The 22,937-nt window shown below is 34.8% G+C and overlaps 1 protein-coding gene across 6 annotated transcripts in view; it reads right to left on the bottom strand.

The window, feature by feature from the left end:
- GULP1 (GULP PTB domain containing engulfment adaptor 1) overlaps nt 1-22,937 on the bottom strand; it is a 294,404-nt gene that overhangs the window by 86,859 nt on the left and 184,608 nt on the right. For all 6 annotated transcript variants that reach the window (XM_055123120.1, XM_055123123.1, XM_055123121.1 and 3 more), the window contains exons 3-4: nt 22,059-22,133; nt 14,246-14,307 (exon numbers count right to left, since the gene is read on the bottom strand). In XM_055123120.1, coding sequence (XP_054979095.1) covers nt 14,246-14,307; nt 22,059-22,086 — 90 coding nt within the window. In that variant the 5' untranslated portion in view covers nt 22,087-22,133. The remainder of the gene's footprint in view (nt 1-14,245; nt 14,308-22,058; nt 22,134-22,937) is intronic.

Raw genomic sequence — 22,937 nt, 5'->3', positions numbered from 1 at the left:
TTACAACTGTTGTCTCTGCCTTTATTAAACACTTACATAAGACTGCCTTTATTAAACACTTACATAACACTTTCTGGACTGGATCGATAGCACAGCGGATAGGGCGTTTGCCTTGCATGTGGCCGACCTGAGTTCGATTCCTCTGGTCCTCTCGGAGAGCCCGGCAAGCTACCGAGAGTACCCTGCTCACACGGCAGAGCCTTGCAAGCTACCCATGGCATATTTAATGTGCCAAAAACAATAACAGCAAGTCTCACAATGGAGACGTTACTGGTGCCTGCTCAGGCAAATCGATGAACAAAAGGATGACAGTGCTCCAGACAGTGCTTCATAAGTAAGGGTAAATATGAGACTCAAGAGGTCTTATTCTTCCAATCATCCAATCTTTTATAATCCTTGGAATGGACTTCTTTCATAAGACTGTGGGAAATGCATTATAATGTATCCAGAATCTGGCACCACTGCATGCTGAAACAAAGTAGACTGAATCAGTCCAAAAAGAACTGTAAATAAAGCATCGGTGCCTTTTATAAGCAGTAATTTAATTACAAACTTGTGTCCTACAGTGTTAAGTTTTCCTTAGAATCAAACTTACACTGTTAAGTTTTCCCTAGAATCAAACTTACTATAGATACATTTTATATATCATCTCAATATGACACCATTCATAGTAAAACTGAAAACCATTTAAATTCATAATAATTCATTAACTTTTTATGCTATAAAACTTTTCATTCTTTAACAATGAAGAGCTTCTGCACCTTAACTAGAGTCCTGTTATTTGTTTCATTTACTATGAAATTATGTGTTTATATCCTTTGTGTTTTTTATTAGTATGAGAAACATTCTGTGAAATGTTTTGCAAAATGTACTACAAAAATATATTTACTAAATCACCTTAAAAATTCAAGCTACACTTGTGAAAACAGTATTGCTATACAATGCGCATAGTCTATACTCTATTATATCTGCTATAAAATTTTTGTCTTATTACCTTCTCAAAAATAGGACAGATATTTCACTAATTACAGTATCTTAACCTGCTATAACCACACTGCATCACAAGCATGCAATGATCGGTAGACTTCTCACTTCTAAATATATACTATATAAATACATTTCTTAATTTATATAGTTTTTGTTTCCTGTTAGTACACACTTTAACAATATTAGTGATATTTTTCTCATGGAAATGCTCAGACATGTTCAATCTCACTCATTCCCCCAGCAGTTACTATATTATTTGCTCTGAATATTTGTAAATGGAAATTATTTCTCTGTTTGAAAGACTTGCTTTGTTTTTATTCCATTATCTCACTGAATGTGTGAGCAAGAGTGCAAGACCATTCTAATGAGCAATAAAAAAAAGTCTGCAAACCAAGAAAATAGTGTGAGAATCCTAGGAAGTACATGCAAAACCAGGTCAATCTAGCTCACTAGGTTTTACTATTTAGCATTATCACTGAGGTGCAACTAAAGGCATATCAAGCCTAGTGCTACCAGCTCTGCTGCCCAGGATACTATTCAATGCACCTACAGAGTGTGGGGAGAAATGATTTATGCTTCTCTGAGTTTAAATCTCCCAGGAAGCAATTAGCTATCTCTGCCTTGCCTACTACCATTTGTGAATAACTCCATCAGATAAAGTCTGCCTGGGAGACAGGGCAGGAAGAGAGGGGATTGTGCAAGTCTATTCAATTTGGTTCTAGTATTTCATAACATTGAATGTTGGCAAATCATATATTCAAATATGCAAAAAATAATTGAGGCTAATCTAATAAACATGCTGTAGTCTAAGAAAACAAAAAGCCAATCTGTAAATTAGTTGTTTAAAAAATGTGCAAGTTTTCTTCCAGGGTAACAATGTTTTATCAAATAGATAGTAAAGTATGTCACATATGCTATGTATTTACATGATATAGATTACTATTTGTAATCTATATGTGTGAGTATGCTTTCAGCTAATTGATATGACTCCAAAGTCCATGCTCTTTTGATCACAACACAGATTCCCAAGGTCCTAACCTATTGTTTCTGTAGTACTAATAGTCTAGCAGCTCTTAATTATCACATATAAGTCTTTGTATAAGTGAAGTCAGTTTTCCATTTTGAAAAGTAGAGGCGTGATTTTGTAATTTTCTTTGGCAACCTCTGCAATACAGCTGAGGAGTTAATTTTCTGGTTCCAAAACATTGCTAAAGATTTGTGCTGAGACTTCAATTACTCCAATAAGCTATGTTATTAAAATTTAATGATAAATAATGAAGTCTCAGGCACTCACACAAAAAAGTTAGGGCCTTCATGGAGATACTAAGGTGAATTCAGATATTTTCTCAACAGAAAGAATGAAAGAAGTGTAACAGTGGCTAATATTCCAAGGCAAAAAAAAGAAAAGTAAGAAAATAGGCAGAATTTTTAAATGTGAAGCAGTCCACCAAATACTGGGATCATTTAGCTTTTGTAAGAGAAATAACATACTGTACTGTCTGCATTGTTGTCCCATTGTTCATCGATTTGCTCAAGCGGGTACCAGTAATGTCTCCATTGTGAGACTTGTTGCTGTTTTTGACATATCGAATATGCCACGGGTAGCTTCCCAGGCTCTGCAGTGCAGGCAGGATACTCTCGGTAGCTTGCCGGGCTCTCCAATAGGGAAGGAGTAATAGAACTTGGGTCAGTCTCATGCAAGGCAAATGCCCTACCTCCTGTGCTATCTCTCCATTTCTAGAGAAATATCATATAGAAAAAAATCTAATAAAGATCTCAGAAACATAAGAAATTGTAAATTGTGTTAGTGAGATGATTCATTTCAATATATGATAAAAATTAACTACCAGAGGGAAATATAGTTCCTAGAATTTTGGAACAAAATGCAAATTTTGCAATCTTGGCAAATTAAGCCTGAAAAATGCAACAAAAGCTGAGGACTGAAGAATGCTGGAGGGAGGAAATGTAAGTAGGCTATTAACCACATCACTCATATGCACACATTGTCAAAAAATGATATGTGCTATTAAGAAAAAACGTAAGGATGCCAAAATCTTAATGTGATTTTCATAATTATAGTCCTTTAACTCCAGAGCAATCTTTGAGGAAATAATAAACCCTTGGCTAAATATATATATATATGTATATATATATGTATTTCATATCTTAAATTAAGTGTCTATTTTGATTCACTTTTTCTTCAATTACATTCAAATAAAGTTCCATGCTTTTTACTGTAAAATGGTATGTACTATTATTTTCTTGTTAGTCTTCCCATTTATCTGTTCATTCTTAGTCCTATTTTCTATAGTTATTTGAAAAATACTGATCTCATCAAACATTTGTTAAGATTAATTGAAATGATAGATTCAAAATATTTAGAAAATCACTGGCATAGAGTTTTTTATATAATGTGAATGCCACTGTGTATCTATTCTTATATGTTAGTTGTTTTAAGATATGATTATATTTTAACCAAAAGTAAGTACTAATTGTTTTTTTTTAACTTAGGAGAATTTTTTTTTTTTTTGCTTTTGGGGTCACACCTGGCAATGCACAGGGGTGACTCCTGGCTTTGCACTCAGGAATCACCCCTGGCGGTGCTCAGGGGACCATATGTGACGCTGGGAATCGAACCCGGGTTGGCAAATGCAACCCTACCCGCTGTGCTATTGCTCCAGCCCCTAAATTTGGAGAATTTTTGAAAAGAGTGTTGATTTCTAGATTTCAGTGCTTTTTTTGATACTACCTAAAAATTAACACAGATTATAATTATGTATTATGTATTATTAGTATCATGATACTTAAATTATGACATAATTAGGAAATAATAAAATCATTTAGAAAAGAATAGAGCACAGACTGTAATAATTGGTTCTTTAATGCCTTTTTGTTGTGTTCTCTGTGCTCTGAAATAGATCTTTATTTAGACTATGGTTGCATAAATTACATCAGATATTAATTCCCCACCTGCCTTCCATTTATTACACTCTATCACAATTCTGCAAGTCATGAAAAGGACTAATATAAAAAGACTAGCACTGGGCTCAGAACACTAGCACAGGTAATAGGGCATTTGCCTTGCATGGTTTGATCTAAGTTTGATCTCCGGCACTCCATATGGTCCCCGGAGCACCACAAGGAGTCATCCCTAAGCACAAAGCTAGGAATAAGCCTTCAACACTGCTGGGTGTTGCTAAATAAATAAATAAATAAATGCCTCTTCTAAAATAATAAACCTAGCAAATCTTGAGAGATTATATATATGTACATATACATATATATACACACATATATATATATATAGAAATTTTCTATTTAATCATAATTCCCCACAATCCCCAATTACAATGTCCTGAAACTGGCTTCTTTGCTCAGAAAAAGCACTTAAGATAGAGATAATATAAAGATCATAATATGATTTTTATTATATAAAATATATCATATTTTTAAATTTATTTATTTTTTATTAGCTAATCACCATGAGTTACAGTTGCAAACTTATGAGCTTTCATGATTGCATTTTGTTTACATCCCTCCACCAGTGCCCAGTCCCCTCTACCAGTGTTCCCAGTATCCCTCCCACCCATCCCCCCACCCCCTATCCCACCCCACCTCTGTGGCAGGGCATTCCCTTTTGATCTCTCTCTCTCTCCTTTTGGGTGCTGTGGTTTGCAACAGAGGCACTTCGTGGCCATCGTATTTGGTTTATATTCTATTTTCAGTGTGCTTCTCCAATCCCATGCGGGTCCTCAAACCACACTTTACCTGGTGTTCCCTTCTCTATGCGAGCTGCCCCTTCCTCCAGCGTGTGAGGCCAGCTTCCAAGCCTTGGAGCCAATCTCCTGGTAGTTATCTCTACTATTCTTAGCTGTTAGTCTCCTATTCTGTTAAAAATATATCGTATTTTTATGCAGTACTGGTGTTAATAAAACTATCAAACAGCAGAATAAGGGAGACAGAGTACTTGAGGGCAGTAAAGATAGTACAGGAATTACTTGCCTGGCATATTGCTGACCCTGGTTCAATCTCCAGCATTGCATTTGTTCCCCAAACACCACCAAGAATGATCCCTGAACAGAGTAGGCACTGTGGCCACTCTGAGAAAGACAACTATATACATTTACTTAGTCTGCTTAGCTCACATCTCTGCAAGACTTCTTGCTAGTTTTAATCAATTAACAGAGCAGGCTCCCGCAGAGATGGACCAATTTCAGATATATAGAAAAGGATGACATACACACATTTGCTATCTCTAGGTTAATTCATCCGCTAGTAACACTAGTTGTTATCATCTCCTTAAAATTGGGATCGAACCATTGCAACAGTAAAGAAAAGAACACTGAGTAGGAGAACTGATTTCTAGACTTAATTTTGCCATTATCTTGCTGTGTAAAGCTTATGCAAATAACTTCACCTTCCTGGCCCTCAATTTGCTTTATCAAGTAAATGATGAAATCAGAAAAAAATGATCCCTGAAGTCCTCTTCAACATTAAGTCTCTGAGTCTGTAATATACATAATGTTTTTATTTTACTTTTTTAAGAAAGAACACTATTTCATAGTGAAATTTTATAATAAGCAGTTATATCTTGATATAAATACAATTTTACTATGGTAGCTATATCGTTTTTTAAAGGATTTTTGTAGAGTAATAATATTTCATTGAAGATGTACTTCACAGTTATGTTTATTATATATTTCCTTTATTTTGCAAAAAGGGGGAACCCACAACCGCAACCCTAGTATCCTCTTTAAAATAAGTACTTGCATTTAAGAAATTAAATTACTTAGGCTCATCCCTCAAAATGAGGAATAGTAATGAAAGAGGTTTGTTTTTACTTTTTCTTTCCTTCCCATTTTCATTGTATTTTAAGAACACACAAAATTGAAATTACAATGAAAATTTAAAATATTTCCATTAAAATACAATTAAAAATATTCCCAGTTATTACTTCACGTGCTTTAGTTTTTAAGGAACATTTCAAAATAGTCAAAAATGTAAATTATCCATGGCAGCATCACTTTTTTTTCAATAGATAAAAATGGTAATCAAAAGTTCAATTTACAGTCCATTCTCCAATTGTGAAATGCCTGAAATAAGCTGTGGAGGTAATTGGACTGTAGAGCACCTGTCTGCTGGCATGTATTGGTTCTGGATGAAAGCCCCAGCACAGGAGAAAGAAACGGAGGGTGGGTAGCACTGGGAAAGGGGGAACAAGGGAGGGTTGAATTCTTTGGAATGTACATAAAGCAGACATAGTAGCATTATTAAAAGCAGTTGCAAAATATGATATTTTTAAAAAAAATTATGATGCCAGTATTACAGACATCAGGGGTGTCAGCCTCTAATAGCAAGCTGCCAGGGGCACATATGAAATACCAGAGATCTGAACTCACAACCACCTGCTTGCAAGGTTATACAGCAGGCCCTGCAAGTCACTGCACTATTAATCTAATACTAAATAAATATGAAATTTTTTTAAAAAAAATACAGGGCTGGAAAAATAGCATGGCAGGTAAGGTATTTGTCTTGTATGCACTGACCGATGTTTAATACCCAGCACCACCTATGGTCACCTGAGTATCACTAGGGAGTGCTCATAACTAGGAACTGAACCCTGAGTGCCAATGGATATAACCCAAAAACAAAAAGAGGAGAAAGAAAGATAGGACAAAAGAGAATAATTTTAAAACTAAAAACTCACTGTTGAAAAACTCATTATATAAAACACAATTCATCTCTCCATGATTCTATCCCTAGTTTTAGTATCAAAAAACAAACCAGTAAAATTGGAAATGCTTTTTTGCTGCTACTACAAAAAAGCTCGAAGAAACCTGTGAGTTTAGAATTCTACCTTATTTTGCATATTTTCACAACCAAGTATAGTAGGGTATCTTTTGCTCAACTTCTAATGATTCACTGGGTTAAGTATGAATACATTTTGTTGCTAATTTCTTTTAAAAAAGAATTACAAGTATCACTTATTTCTAAGATCCAAATTTATGTCTGAGTTATAAACCATCCCATTGAGAAATGTATCCTACACTCACCAAAAATAATTTCAGAGGAATTAGTAAAATGATTTAGTTACATAAAACTTTTCTCTACCATGACTCATAATACCATGACAACATAATGTTGTAATTTTCTCTCTTCATTAAATTCTTTGTTAAGCTCCATATTGTTTTAAAAATTTGTATGAGCTTCCTTATATTTCTATATTTTATTTTTGTGGGTTTTTTAGTGAAGCAAAATAAGTTTTTACTTAAAGAAATAAAGAGAAATGTACTATTGTGAACATTTTATGAAAATAAAATTTATAAAAATCATTTAAAAAATAAAATAAAGAGAAATGCGAGAGATGATAAAGAGAAATATGTGGTCAAGCAAAAACATGGGCTTGACCATGTTCTCTAGAGGGTGAAAAAAGCAGAAAACAGCTTTTGGGAGAGGTTATATGCAATTTCTTTAAACTGTCTTGGCCTAAAGTTCTCTGATGCCTGAAAGATAATGTAGGTGTATTCTCAGAAAAAGGCCTTGCACTCTTGATGGTCCTGGATTATTCTTAACAAGACCTTTAGATTACACAGCAGATTCTTTTCTTAGGGGGTCTGCCAATCTCTGGGTGCGGTCTCAGTTTTTCCATTTCCAAAGAGCTCATAATTTATATACCAACGAATGAGTTCCCATGCCTTTGGGATAATTCCCTGTCACTGTCACTGTCATCCTGTTGCTCATCAATTTGCTCCTGCAGGCACCAGTAACATCTCCATTGTGAGACTTGTTGTTACTCTTTTTGGCATATCAGATATGCCATGGTTAGCTTGTCAGGCTCTGCCGTGCAGGTGAGATACTCTTGGCAGCTTGCCGGGCTCTCCGGGAGGGGTGGAGGAATCAAACTTTGGTTGGCTACATACAAGGCAAATGCTCTACCTGCTGTGGGATAGTTCAGAACTAGGCAATTTCTTCTTTCTAATGTTGAATTTAAAGTAAGATAATCTTTGCATTAACATTATCGTTCAGTTGTTGAAAAGTCAAAGGAATAGTAAAGTAGATAACAGTACTCTTTTTGTTTAATAGTCAAAGCCTTTTCTTGTACATAAACCTACCTTTGGATTAACATGGAAAGTACCATGTTGAGTGAATGAGCCAGAAAGAAAGAGACAGTTATAGAAAGACTGCACTCATCTGTGGAATATAAAATAGCAGGATGGAAGACTAACACCCAAGAGTAGGAGAGATAAAAACCAGGAGGTCTGCCTCACAGCTTGGAAACTGGCCTCATATGCTGGTGGAAAAGCAGCTAAGATAGTAAGGGAACACCAAGTAGAGAATGTTGGGAGGAAACACTCGGGTTGAAAGATGCATGCCGGAAGTAGACTATAGACTACTATAGTCTACTACAAGTAGACTATAGACATGATGGCCACTCAATACCTCTACTGCAAACTACAACATCCAACAGGAGAGAGAACAAAAGGGAATGCCCTGCCACAGAGGCAGGGAGGGGTGGTGGGGGTTGGGGTGGGGGTGGTGGGAGGAATACTGGGATCATTGGTGAAGGAGAATGGGCTCTGGTGGAGGGATGTAAACGAAATGCAAACATGAAAGTTCATAAATTTGTAACTGTACCTCATGGTGATTCACTAATAAAAATTTAAAAACAAATGCCATTCCCTTCTCAAATTAAAATTTTCAGACTGGCCACAGCAGATACCTTTCTACTGTTTCTGAGGAAAACAGAAAAACAATACACTACTTGACACATTCTAAAAATGTTGCTTCCTGTTTATCAAATAATAGTGCAAATGGGATTGATGTTAAAAATTTTATGCGTGAAACTCAACAATGAATAACTTTGTAAATCCCACTGCCTCAACTTAAAAAATATTCAATAGGTATTCTCAAGAGATATTAACCAGAGAAACTCCAGACTTTACAACACTTTCTTAATCAAAGATAAGCTTTGGATAGAGAAGACATTGATTTAAGATTTTTTTTAAATATCCACTCTTTTAAACCATATAACAATCTAAAGAAGTAGGTACAATTACTAACTCACTTGAGAAGGAAGGAAAGTCAAGGATAGAAAAGACACAAGTATACCTCTTAGGGCACTCAAATTTGACACTTCATTCTACTTAGTTTGAGAAGGGTCACTTCAATCACTGTGATAAGATGCAATATCTACGAGGCCATAAAATTCTGATAGCATCAGTAGAGCTGTTGGCAGAGATCTATGCCCTGGTGGTGTGTCTTTGCATATATGCCAAGTGAAGGTCCTGATTTTCCTATCTCAATAAACAGGCTTGGCTTGTAGTTTTAAGATACAGATTTTGAACAAAAAGATTCAAGAATCTTAAAGTTCTAACTCATTACTGTTACTGCTAGCTATTGTAACTATTTTTTAAGTAAAAAAAGAACTAAATATATGTATTTCCATATATAATACATATACACATATAATGTATATGCATATACACATATATAATATATATACACATATATGGAAACAGATTAGGGTGTAAAGATTTTTTTTTTTTTGCTTTTTAGGTCACACCCAGCGATGCTCAGGGGTTACTCCTGGCTTTGCACTCAGGAATTACTCCTGGCGGTGCTTGGGGGACCATATGGGATGCCGGGGATCGAACCCGGGTCGGCCGTGTGCAAGGCAAATGCCCTACCCGCTGTGCTACACTCTGGCCCCTAGGGTGTAAAGATTTTAAAAAACAAACTAAAAATCACCCAATTGCGTCAGGAATATCTTGAGAGTCAAGATTCAGATATATTTTCTCTGCAATTAAATGCACCATCAGTGAACAATGCATATTTTATACATGAAACTATTCTATTAAAAATCAGTAAAATACAATCTTTCTTTTGTTGGTTATCATCTATTTAGTTTTCTTTCAAAATTCTCCGGTTCACATATTTCTTCTCTCTCCCCAGGGAAGACATAAGTTTTTAAAGCCAAGGTCCATGTTCCTATTTGTTTTGGATTCAATTACTTTTGGAGCTTGGAACAGGACAAATAGATAATCAAGGAATGCTGACTCTCTTTATTGCCAAATCTTAAAATTACTGCATTATTTCAGAACAGATCTATATTCTCATCTGCTTTAACAATGCTAGGTATTTTATGATAAATATATATTCATCAACCCTTGGATGGGGATTATACCTTGTAGAATAAATTATTAAATAATTAACTTGGTTTTAATGCATCTATCATAAGTAATTAGGAAAATGACTAACTAATGGAATAAGTTCCTTCAAAGTTTTTATACTCTCATGTTATAGAAAAAGACAGTTCAGGGGCCAGAGAGAGAGCACAGTGGGTACAGCACTTGTCTTGTTTGTGGTTTGAGTAATCTCTAAGCACTGCTGAGCATTTCCCAAAACAAACAAACAAACAAAAAAGACAGGCAATCTTGTCAACAGCTGGAGAAAATGAAAAATATTATGACTTTCCTTAATAGTGATTTTTAAAAACTGTCCTTTAGCATTCTAAGTCACCTCTTTTTTAAAAATAGTAACAGAAAACTAGTACACAATCCATCTATAGATCCCGTCAGCTTCTCAAATTTTATAGTGGCTTCTAAGACCTTCCATGGGATGAGACCATCCCTGCCCAGCTGCACTATTGTGATTGCCTGCAACCGCTTCCTAGCATCCTACAGCAGTGCAGACCCTCTGAACTGGCTAGTTCCCAACTTGCAGACATGGTTCCACTCTAAAGGTGCCAGTCATGTCCTAAGTACTCTTTGACCATGTAGTCTCCTGTGTCACGCCCTCTCTCTTAGTTTGTTTCCACAGCTCATCCTTGAACACAGTATTTAGTACACTCTCTCCATATCTCCCACTCACCAAAGGTCTGCCTTAGATTTTTCTATGGCACATTTTACAATTTGGACTCAAGTTCATAAACAAACTACCATGTTAATACTACCATATATTGTACTACAGCGGGTAGGGCACTTGCCTTGCACACAGTCAGTCCAGGTTCAATTCCTGGTACCCTGTCTGGCCCCCAAGGCCAGCCAGGGAGTGATACTGTGCACAGAGCCAGGAGTAAGACCTAAGCACTAACAGCTGTTGTCCCCAAACCAAAAGAAACATACCCCCAAAAAGCCCAATAGCATATGTATAATGTATATAATACTAATCATACTGGTTAATGAGTAAAATGTATTTCATATTTATCTTACTGAAAAACCTCATTATTTGCTAAGTACATGTAACTTTTAGGAATGAAGCATTTTATATTAGTATGTTCACTAAAATCCTATTATCTAGATCAGTACCTGGAATTTATTATGAGTTCAATTCAAATTTTTAAAAAAAGTATATGCAAGAATGAAGCAGGAAATAAACAAACCTTTATTTCCATTTTACCATATTTCTTACCTCAACTACTATGTTAATAGGCATATTTCAGAAAGCATTTTAAAATGTCATAGTTAATGAAAACATGCAGTTAAACTAAAATTGGATGCTCTTCTATTTGAAACATACTTGTTATTTTAACATACTCTCCCTCCCAGTTGTTATTTTATGATTTAAATCATTGAATACTGAAGCCAGAGCGATAACCCAGTGTGTAGGGCACTTGTCTTGCACACAGCTGACCTGAGTTCAATCACTGGTAACCCATATGGTCCCCAAAGCCTACCAGAGCCTGAACACAGTATTTAGTACACTGGGTGTGCACCCACCAACCTAAGAAAGAAAAAGAAACTTGTGAAGTCTTTGCTAGAATTTAAAAGAAGGTTCTTATTTCTACTACTCTTGGGTGTTACTCTCCCACTCTGTTACTTTATACTCCACAGATGAGTGTGGTCTTTCTATGTCTGTCTCTCTTTCTGACTCATTTCACTTAACATGATACTTTCCATGTTGATCCACTTATATGCAAATTTCATGACTTCATCATTTCTAACAGCTGCATAGTATTCCATTGTGTAGATGTACCAAAGTTTCTTTAACAAAATTGTGTAGATGTACCAAAGTTTTGTGGCACTCTGTTTTTTTTTCCAGATTTTGGCTATTGTAAACAATGCTTCAATGAACATATGAATGCATATGTCATTTCTACTATACCTTTTTGCCTCTCCAGGATATATTCCCAGGTACAAGAGTAGTAGAAATAAAGACCAGGAAGTCTGCCCCACAGCTTGGAAAACGGCCTCACATGCTGGGGGAAAGGGCAGCTGAGATAGAGAAGGGAACATCAAGTAGAGGATGTTGGGAGGACCCATTCGGGTTGAAAGATGCATGCCAAAAGTAGACTCTAGACTGAACATGATGGCCACTCTATACCTCAATTGCAAACTACAACACCCAAAAGGAGAGAGAACAAAAGGGAATGACTTACTGCCCAAGAACGGTGGGGTGGTGGGGTTTGGGGTGGGGGTGGTGGGAGGGATAATGGGAACATTGGTGGAGGTGAATGGGCACTGGTGGAGGGATGGGTAAACGATCACTGTATGTATGAGTGAAATGCAATCACGAAAGTTCATGTTTGTAACTGTACCTTACAATGATTCACTAATAAAAAAACTTTAAAAAAAAGGTCACTATTTAAAGACAATGGATTTCAAACTCATGAGCTAAACTTTTATGAAACAAACTGATGGTCATCATATGAGTCCTAAAATGTCCATTACTTCTCCATTCTATTTTATCTTTTAGTGCATGCCTTCTGTGACTCACAATTTTCATTTTTCACGACTCAGATTTTTTTATATGATGTATCCTAAGCTTTGAAAATATAAAGAGTAATACAGAGTAATAGAGAACACAATATATAGCAATATATTACTATAGTAATATAGTACTATCAGAAGAGTAATACACAATAATATGAACTAGGGGGCTGGAAAAACAGTAGAGGAGGTAAGGTGCTTGCCCCGAGGTGTTGAATCCAAAGCACCGCATATGGTTTCCTAAGCACTAATAGGGGCCATTCCTGAGCACAGAGGCATGAGTAAGTCCTGAGAACAGGCAGGTTTGACTGAAATCCTATCCACAAAAATATATCCACATGACCAGAATAGATACATTATAAATATTCAATGGCTATTTCTGAAATTTTGAACATTTTGGAACCAAATTATGTGTAACTAAAGTTTTTAAAGAGCTAAAGTCACCACAACATTAAAGCACAAAACAATTTTAAAACTGAAAACATTTCAACATAAATGCTAGTATGTATTTCCCCATTTTTCCATTAATATAAGTTTCTATGAAGTTTAATATCATCCTATTTCTTGTGATGCAAATAGATTTTCACTTCACTACACACTTATTAAAAATTATTTGGTTATTTCACTGCTCAAACAGATTTTTCCTATAATTAAATCCTTCTCAATGTATCTTTTTAGCATTGTTCATCAGCAGTACTTGTACTGGTCAATGTTATGTATCCCTTTAGTTATCCAATCAAATGTTAACTGGTGTTGTCATCAACTTATTTTATATCTATAATTAAATTATAGTCAATTTGATTATCTTAATGAGATTGACTTTATGAGATTATCCTGAATAATAAGGGTGGGCTTAGTACAATCAATTTAAAAGTTTGAAACCAGAACTGATACAGGATTTATTTTTGAAGAAGAAACTTCAGCTGTGTTCAGCTCTTGCCCAAGAGTTTCACATTCAGAGGTCCAAGTATAGCTCAGTGGCAGGTGTGTCACCAAACATTCTTGGTACCCCACTATTCTGTACTCCATTACAAGAAATATATAATGTTTGTATGTATGTTTGTGTGTATTCATAATACTTGCTTTATTTATCATTATATTATAGTAATGTTCACTAAAATTGAAGCTTATTACTCTATTTCCAGCTTAGCTTTTATATCCATCTGAATATCAGAGATTTGTGTGTCATAAAGCTTATCCATTGTTTATTTCCTACAGGTCATGATATTGCAAATAATCTTAGTAACAGCAATTGTTAGCTGAAAAAAATATATGTATCACTTAAACAGAAATTGTAAATATTTTTTTAATTTAAAAAACTCATTTATTTGGAGAGAAAAATAACTTCCCATGCTACATATTACAATACAATATCATTTATGTATTTTTTCAGGCTCATCTACCAGAAATATGTAATGCATGACCAACCTTTCTAAGAACAACTTTGGATTACCAATAACAAATACAATCCAATGGACTGTTTTACCTTTAATACTATAACAAACTATAATGAACACTATAACAAACACATGTCACAAGGACCATTTTACCTTTGCATTATAGGGAATGTAATGTTTTGATAATGCTTCTGGCGTGTGCATCCATGTTTTGTCTGCAATTAAAAAAAATACACCAAGTTAAATTAAATCACCGGTTCATGGGGCATCATGTACAGGTGTTTTCATTTGTAGGGATTCTGATATGGGTGTACTGAGTTTCTTTTGTTAAATTGAGAAAGGATAACTATTCATTTATAAGAACAACGTCATTGGAAAGACATTTTAAGGTTTTAATCCTTAGTATAAAAGCTTCCAGATTTTCCTTTTAAAAGCTGTCAGAAAATACAAATGAAACTTTAAAAAATAAAATAACAGTCTTGGGATGTAGTACATGGGTTTTGGTGAGACCCAGGTTCAATTTCTTGTAACACATGGTGCACCAGCATAACCAAGTGACCCTAAAACACTGTCTTGGGCAGCAGCGGGGGCTGGTGGCCCCTGCATCTCAAAGTGTGAGCTGCATTGCATCCTGACCCTGAGCATCAACCATTTGGTTTATGGTCAGGTGTAGCAGTCAGGATCCATGAACACCTGCTGTGGGGCGAAGGGGGGTCCCCTGTCCCGATCAAAAATCATTTGGATGATGAGTTAATTACATTATATAACATTTTCCTTCTTCTAAGTAATGTTTTCTTGAAATAAAGGCAATTTTTACTAATCCCCTGGTCAAAAAAATTCAAGTGCCCTTCAGTCATTGTGATTGTTATTATTCTTGGCACAAATAATTAACTAGTAAAGGAAATTTCAGAAACTAATGACCTACATTTTTAGAAAGCATAACTGAATATACTAAGTACTTTTTTACAGGCGGGGCCTTATCTGGTCATAGTCAGGCTTTGTGTTCAGAGATCACTCCTGGCAGTGCTCTGAGGACCAAACACGGTGAAGAGGACCAAACCCAGGCCTGTTGCATGCAAGACAGAGCCTGCTGACTGAACTATCTTTGGTCCCAAACTACTAAGTATTTTTTTTAAAAATCAATATACAATTAGTATAATTTTTAAGTCTAAGTTTTAAGAAATACTGATTGCGGGCCTACTCTCAGGAATTTGTAATATAAATCTTTAAAAAAAGTAATATGAAATATTGAATATATTAGAATAGTAGAATAGGGGCTGGAGTGATAGCACAGCAGGTAGGGCGTTTGCCTTGCACACGGCCGACCCGGGTTCGACTCCCAGCATCCCATCTGGCTCACCCAAGCACCACCAGGACTAATTCCTGAGTGCAGAGCCAGGAATCAGCCCTGAGCATCATCGGTTGTAACAAAAAAAGCCATAAATAGATAAATAAATAAATAAGAATAGTACAATATTAGAAACCAAAGTATACAAAGGGATAACATACTTCAAAACTCAATTCATATTAGATATTATTTATACATATACAAAGTATATTTCATTCATTTTTTGAAACATATATTCCATAGACCTCCAAAAATAATCTGTGGATTATATAAGTAAATTAAAAATACCAAAAATCATATTTATACAATTTAATGTAACTATTTCAAACTTCTCAGCAAAATTTCCTAATCTTCAAGTATACCTTCAAATATAGGACATATAGCTCCTTACGGTAATTCTGTCCTTAGTATTTGTAGAAATTTTTAAAAAGTGTCTGATCAACACTATAAAAAAGAATATAGTCAAAGTCATCTTACCATAAAAATATAGAATAAGAACATATTAAAGGAACATATGATTAGTGACAAAGTATTTTCAACATTTAATTCAGAACATTTAAAATGGTGTTAATAGAAATTTTCTATGTATAGCTCTTGGCATGTTATGTACATAACATGGAATGTGAAGGCACAGAATTACTATATTTAAAGAATTTCAATTATTTTGTGTCACATTAGGAATAACAGGCTATATTTTTAAACATATTTATGTTGTACATGAATATTCACAAGTATTTCTATAACTGAAAAGTGAGGGATCAAAGAAATTCCAAACCTACGCTGCATTTGGGTGTTACTTTGAATACTGAAATGGATATAGCAGTTGTACTAGCTTGGGTTACTTAAGAAGTGAAGCATTCTAACCTTCAAATAGCAATATCGGCCTACTGTGTAAACATACATATTTTATCAGTTATCAGTTTAATTAGACATTTAAAGATTTCTCCAGATGGCAATATAGTAATTTAGTAATATTATGTACTTAGATTTGGAAGATAGTCTTACCTTCGTATATTAAAATGTATCACATTATAACTTCTCAGCCTTTTTTTTTTTTGCTTTTTGGGTCACACCTGGAGATGCACAGGGGTTACTCCTGGCTCTGCACTCAGGAATCACTCCTGGCGGTGCTCAGGGGACCATATGGGATGCTGGGAATCGAACCCGGGTCAGCCACATGCAAAGTAAACGCCCTACCCTCTGTGCTATCCCTCCAGCTCCATAACTTCTCAGCCTTTTGGCTTAGATCAAGCATAAAATGTGTCACAAAACATTTTGCACACTAAAACAATAAAAACACCAAAACCTCCTGCCTTTTAGAAACCTTAAAAAGAAATTCTTTTTTTCCAGCCCATAAAGCTCTACTCTTCTCATGTCTTCTTTTCCAATAGATACATCATGGTTCAGGAGGCTGTAAAGCATGACAGAAGAATCAGAGTGCTGGCTCAACCCAATCCGGAGGCAAAGCAATATTGCTTTTTCCTCTGGTGCTACTAAGACAAAACTGATGGCAAGGCAGCCGGGATAGAGAAGGGATCACTAAGTCAATAATGATTGGAGGGATGGTTCGAATGGGTGATGTGTGCTGAAAGCAGAAAAAGGACCAAACATGATGGCCTCTCAGTATCTGTATAGCAAACCATAATGCCCCAAAGCAGAGAAGAGAGTAAAAGGAAAATTGTCTGCCATGGTGGTTGGGGGGAGGGGGGGAATGGAATGAGGGGTATACTGGGGACACTAGTGATGGAAAATGTGAAAATGTACACTGGTGGAGATATTGGTGTTCAATCATTGTATGACTGAAACTCAAACATGAAAGCTTTGTAACTGTATCTCATGGTGATTCAATAAGAGAGAGGTGAGAGAGAGAAAGAGAGAAGAATGATGGCATTGCCTCTTTCCTAGTCTCATATTGAAGAGACTAGGAAATAAAGAGTGTAGGAATATCTTGCTGAGACTGGCAACAAATTGAAACAATCAAAATATTAAGTCACTCATGGATAATCATCAGAAGTTTAATCCCCAAGTGTGCCTTCACATATCTAGTGCTGATGGTTCAGTGGGTTGTTCATCATTATTCTCCTAGTATATGAAGAGTACATATAATACCTAAAGAATTTCAAATATGGTTCTTTACTGTCATACTAACTTATAATTTGACAAATTAAAAAACTACAATGAAACCCTTCATATTACTTTATATAGATCTGGTTGACCTTGAAGAACAAATTCAGATGATGGCCCTTTGTCCCTTCTCATAGTAATGAGACAGATTAACAGCACTGGAGAAGAAATAAACACAAAGGTATTTTAGAACAGAATTCCCTTTTGATTTGAAGCCATATCAGCTAACTCAAAAATGAGTATTTACATAAAGGATAATTGTAACATTTAAAAATATATGACAATATAAAACTACTCTGACAGATCAATCATTCTAGGTGCTTAAAAGGCATTTAGATTAAGAGTTCATTAAGAAAGGTGTAGTGACTTTACAATTTTGTGTTAGTAGCACATAACATAATGAAAACATCTCCTTAAAGTCTTACAATGAAAATTAAATGCTGTTGAATTAAAACAGATGCCTATAAATGGATCATAAATCGGAAGATCATGTTTAATTGATGAATTTTAGGTGCTTTGCAGTATATCTAGTTCTCACTGTGTCAACTTATAAGTTAAAGAATACAAACATAATTAGCTTATTTTAGGCCTTAATAGCAATTTTATCAATAGGATTTTAAAATAAATTAATTTATTATAGGAGTTAAGAAATCCAAAGACAAAGGTACCCTACTGAGAGGAACTACAAAACAAATATACTCATTTAAGCAATCTATTTATGAGTCTTGACTAATTTTTTTAAGAAACTCTTCAAAGTAGTTTAAAATAATGCAACTCTAAACATACTGGTCTTTTTTCCTCAGGATCTTTAAGTGTCTCTACTATGATTACATTATTTAAAAAGAAAATAAGTGAAATAATTAAATAAGAATGGCAAATTTTAAATGGGGAGAGTTAAGAAAAAGAAATCATTGTGTATACTAATCTCTTTTCTGAGGTTGAGGGTGATTTGGTAAGGTCGGAAGTGCTAACCTAAAACAAAGAGAATATCAATAAAGTAAGAAATAAACTTTTATTGACTGAAGAACATTTTGCATGTTTATAGACTAAAATACATAGTGTATCTTGATGCTAATTATTGGAAATAGAACTAAATCATATAAACTCTAGGGCTATAATTACTGTTTCTGATTGCTAAGCTATGTAATTTTGCTTACAACATTTCATATTTTTATTCTTAAATCATAACTCAACCAAATAGCCCTATTGATTGAAACTAGGAGCAGAGGTTCTGAGAATTTCTTTCTTTAACAACTTCATTAAGTGAGCAAGTCAAAATTGATTGGTGAACATAAGGAAAAACTTTAAGTAACAATTTCTAACTCAGAATTAGAGTAACATATTGATCAATAATTCCCTGGTAAAGACATTCAATCATTAGGAAAAAAGACATTGCAAAAGAGAGAGAAAGAGAATGAGGCAAGAAAAAATAACAAGTGTGAGTTTCTAAATTATTCTAATTTTCTTAGCTGTAACACCACTCTCTACAAATTAGACAAATATATAACTTTAAGTTGCTTAGTATTAAAAAAAAATGCCAAGTTCTCTTTACAATGAGTTAATTACAAAAGTGGAGTTTCAACTCTAAAATCATAAGAAAAGGAATTGGAAGCAAATGGAAAAAAAAAGAAAGCTTTGAAGTGTTTTTAATATAGTATATATTTAATTTAAATATATATTTAAATTAAATATATTTAATATAAGTATATTTAATATAAATAATATAATTTATTATAAGATTGTGATGAGGATTTTATTTATATATTAAAATACATGTGTGGCTGCCCTTAGGCAGTTAGAATAGAAAAGGTATCAGTATGTCAATGATAATTGGAAATGATCACTCTGGACAATATTGGGTGCTGACAAGAGTAGTAGAGATAAGGACAAGTAGGTCTGCTCCACGGCTTGGAAACCAGCCTCACATGCTGGGGGCAAAGGCAGCTGATATAGAGAAGGGAACACCAGGTAAAGGATGTTGGGAGGATCTGTTTGGGTTGAAAGATGTGTGTCAAAAGTAGACTAACACAAAGGCCACTCAATACCTCTATTGCAAACCACAACACCCAAAATGAGAGAGAACAAAAGGGAATTCCTTGCTGCAGAGGCAAGTTGGGGTGGTGGGGGATAAGGATGGGGGTGGTAGGAGGGATACTGGGAACATTGGTGGAGGAGAATGGGCACTGGTGGAGGGATGGAAAAATAATCACTGTATGACTGAAATGCAAACAGAAAGATGGTAAGTTTGTAACTGTATCTCTGGTGATTCACTAATAAAAATAAGTAAATAAAGTAGAATGATAAAATAATAATAATAATAATAATAATAATAATAATAATAATAAAAGAATTGGGTGCTAAAAGTACATAAAGGGATATAGAGGATAACCTTTCAGTACTTGTACTGCAAATCATAATGCCCAAAAGAGGAGAGAGACAGAGCAAGAGAGAAACAGAGACAGAAAGACAGACAGACAGATAGACAGAGGGAGAAGAAAGGTATCTGCCACAGAGGCAGGGGGGTGTGTGGCTAAAAGGAAACTGAGAACATTGGTGGTGGGAAATGTACACTGGTGAAGGTACAGGCATTGGAACATTGTATTACTGACCCAAACATGAACAACTTTGTAACTGTGTATCTCATGATGATTCAATTTTTAAAAATACATATATAGATCATATAATTTTCCCAGATATTTTACTAGTAAAATGAATAAATACATTATTTTATTTTTTAGTGTATTTTGAATCAGGGCAACTACAATCTGCAACCAGTGACATTTAACCTTCCGTTTATTTGAAAAAATAAATTAATAATAGATTTCTTGGCTTCTTCTGTTTAAAAAGTGCCAGGGATTGGAGTGATAGCACAGCGGGTAGGGCATCTGCCTTGCACGCAACTGACCCGGGTTCAATCCCCAGCATCCCATATGGTCCCCCGATCACTGCTTGGAGTAACTCCTGAGTGCAAAGCCAGGAGTAACTGCTATGAGCATTGCTGGGTATGACCCAAAAAGCCAAAAAAAAAAAAAAAAGGTGTCAATAAGCCACATTTCCTAAATCAACTAAATTAATCCTCTATAACACATTCAAATGTTGAATAACTCTCTATTCTATAACAAAAGAAGTTTGTATATTTTGAGTAATTCCATTGCATTGTGCACAATTAGTTTTGGATATTTCACCTACATTAAACAAAAGGTCATATACTTTACATCTCTTCATTCCTTATTAAACTAGTCCCAGGACAAAATGACAGCTTTTCAAACACAGAAAGACCATACCAACTATTCCCAGCCACACTTTCCATTGTATGGTCAAAAGTTCTGAAGTCATTCCTGGGCACATATAAAAATATCAATAAATTCTGTCTTTCAAAAATATATTCTGACTGCTCTGAATATGACAGCATAAATCTTCATGTCTTGGCTATAGACTGTTCATTATACACACCTGACAGTATCAACTGAAACCCTTGAGAATCACACCATTGACTAATTTCATTTTTAGTCATATAGCACATAAGTATTGTCTTCCTGAAAAATGATACAAGGTGGCTACAATTAAGAAGTTAGATTTTTTTATCTGTATTTGGCAATTTGCTATCTTTAATTTATGGTGTGATATAAATGCCCTAACTGACCCTGGTTTCTCTAACCCCTCATATTAGTAATCCTACTATTGCAATTCTCTTTCTGCTTTCAATCATCTACACATTTGCTTATCATGTCTAAATATCTTCGCCAAATTCACTCATACATGTCAAATGAGAGTTCTGCGCTCAATGGCAGAGAAGTCCTCTTATCATACAACGATACCTTATTTTAAGATCACTGAACTGGGTAAAATATAAAATTTTTCTCTTTCTTTTGAGTGAATCATGAAATATTTTGTCAAAGGTCATGTTCTCTTGCCCCTTTAAAAAAATGTAACTGTTTCTTTCCTTACTATGCTGATAACTATGATACATTACACTTATTTTTAAAATTCTTACCTTTAAATTAATGGCAAGCATATTTTGTTTTCATTGCTAGCAGTTTTCATCTTATTACTTAAATATTATTTAATAAAATGTGAAGTATGGAGTTTCCTTCAGCCCAAAATCCCACACACACAAACACGAATTTAATATAAACTTTATTAATGAAGGAAACTTTAGCAGTATATGTCTATAGCAGTTAAAGTTAGTCTGAGTTTCAGATCACTCTTGGTGGTGGGTATGGGGCTGGAGCAATTTCTTACCTCAGAACAAAATAGCCAAAGAACATAATGTCATTATATCATCTAAACTAAGTATATTATCGCCACTCATTATTATTGATCTGGTCAGCAATAAAGGTCAATTAGCAATGTTTAAAGGTTTGCATGTTCAATTCTAACTTTATTTCTGAGTCATGTAGTTGATAATGGAAAAAATTGATTTATTAAGATCTTTTCTTGATTTTCATAGCAACAATAAATTGGCTTCCAGGTCCTTCAAATGAGTACACGTACCTTTCTTCCTGCTAAAAGCACGGTTCATGATGAAGAACAGTCAAGCAGAGGTTCAGTTCAATCACAATTTATAGCCTATAAAAGTAACAGTGTATTAATTAATGCTTTATGCAAATAAATGTTAATCTCTTTAATGCAAGTACATTTTAACCACAAACCTTTTTCTTTTATGAAAGTATCTAGAGACTCTATGAATGTTCCAGGGTATACCATGTAAAAATAATATTATTTTATAGATATAATATAATATTAACATATTAATATTAAAAGTGGCATAGAAGATATAACAAATATTTCAAATGAAATTCTTTCAAAGTTTTTTATTTTCTTATAGTACAACTAGCATTAATTGTATTTATCTACAAATTAAGGAGACATAGGATCAATAAGTTTGCCTTAGCAAGTCAGCAACACGTGTGGTTAAGTTTTGAGCTGGTAATAATACAGTAAATAAACAGAAGCTTTTCTACTATAACAAGTGAAATCATGCTCCCCAAGTTCTGTTGACTCTGTGCCTGGGCAGCTGTTTGTTACCAGGTCTGTCAAAACAGGTGATGGCATTCCATCCTCTTGAAATCAAGAAGAGGTCTTGATGATCTTTGAATCAATTTTGGGATCATGAATTCCTGTTCTTGAAAAATTTCAAGACTTCAGTGGGCTCTATGGTCGGATATTGTAGGACCTAAGAAGTGCAGCAAGACTTCCCGCATTTCATCCCCTCTCAATCACTTCAGTTCCAACTGGCAGTGCTTTTGCTGGGCTAACTAAGAAGGTCTGTGATTAGTACCCAAGCTAACCTCTGTATCAAATGGTTGTTTGGCCACATCCTTGATGCGCTAACGTTAAATGGATAAGCTGACGAATTTTCAAATTGGCACG

The sequence above is a fragment of the Sorex araneus genome, chromosome X (genome assembly GCF_027595985.1).
Source record: "Sorex araneus isolate mSorAra2 chromosome X, mSorAra2.pri, whole genome shotgun sequence".
NCBI classification, from domain to species: domain Eukaryota; kingdom Metazoa; phylum Chordata; class Mammalia; order Eulipotyphla; family Soricidae; genus Sorex; species Sorex araneus.
The sequence above is the reverse complement of the archived record's forward strand: the minus strand, read 5'-3'. Positions and strand labels throughout refer to the sequence as shown.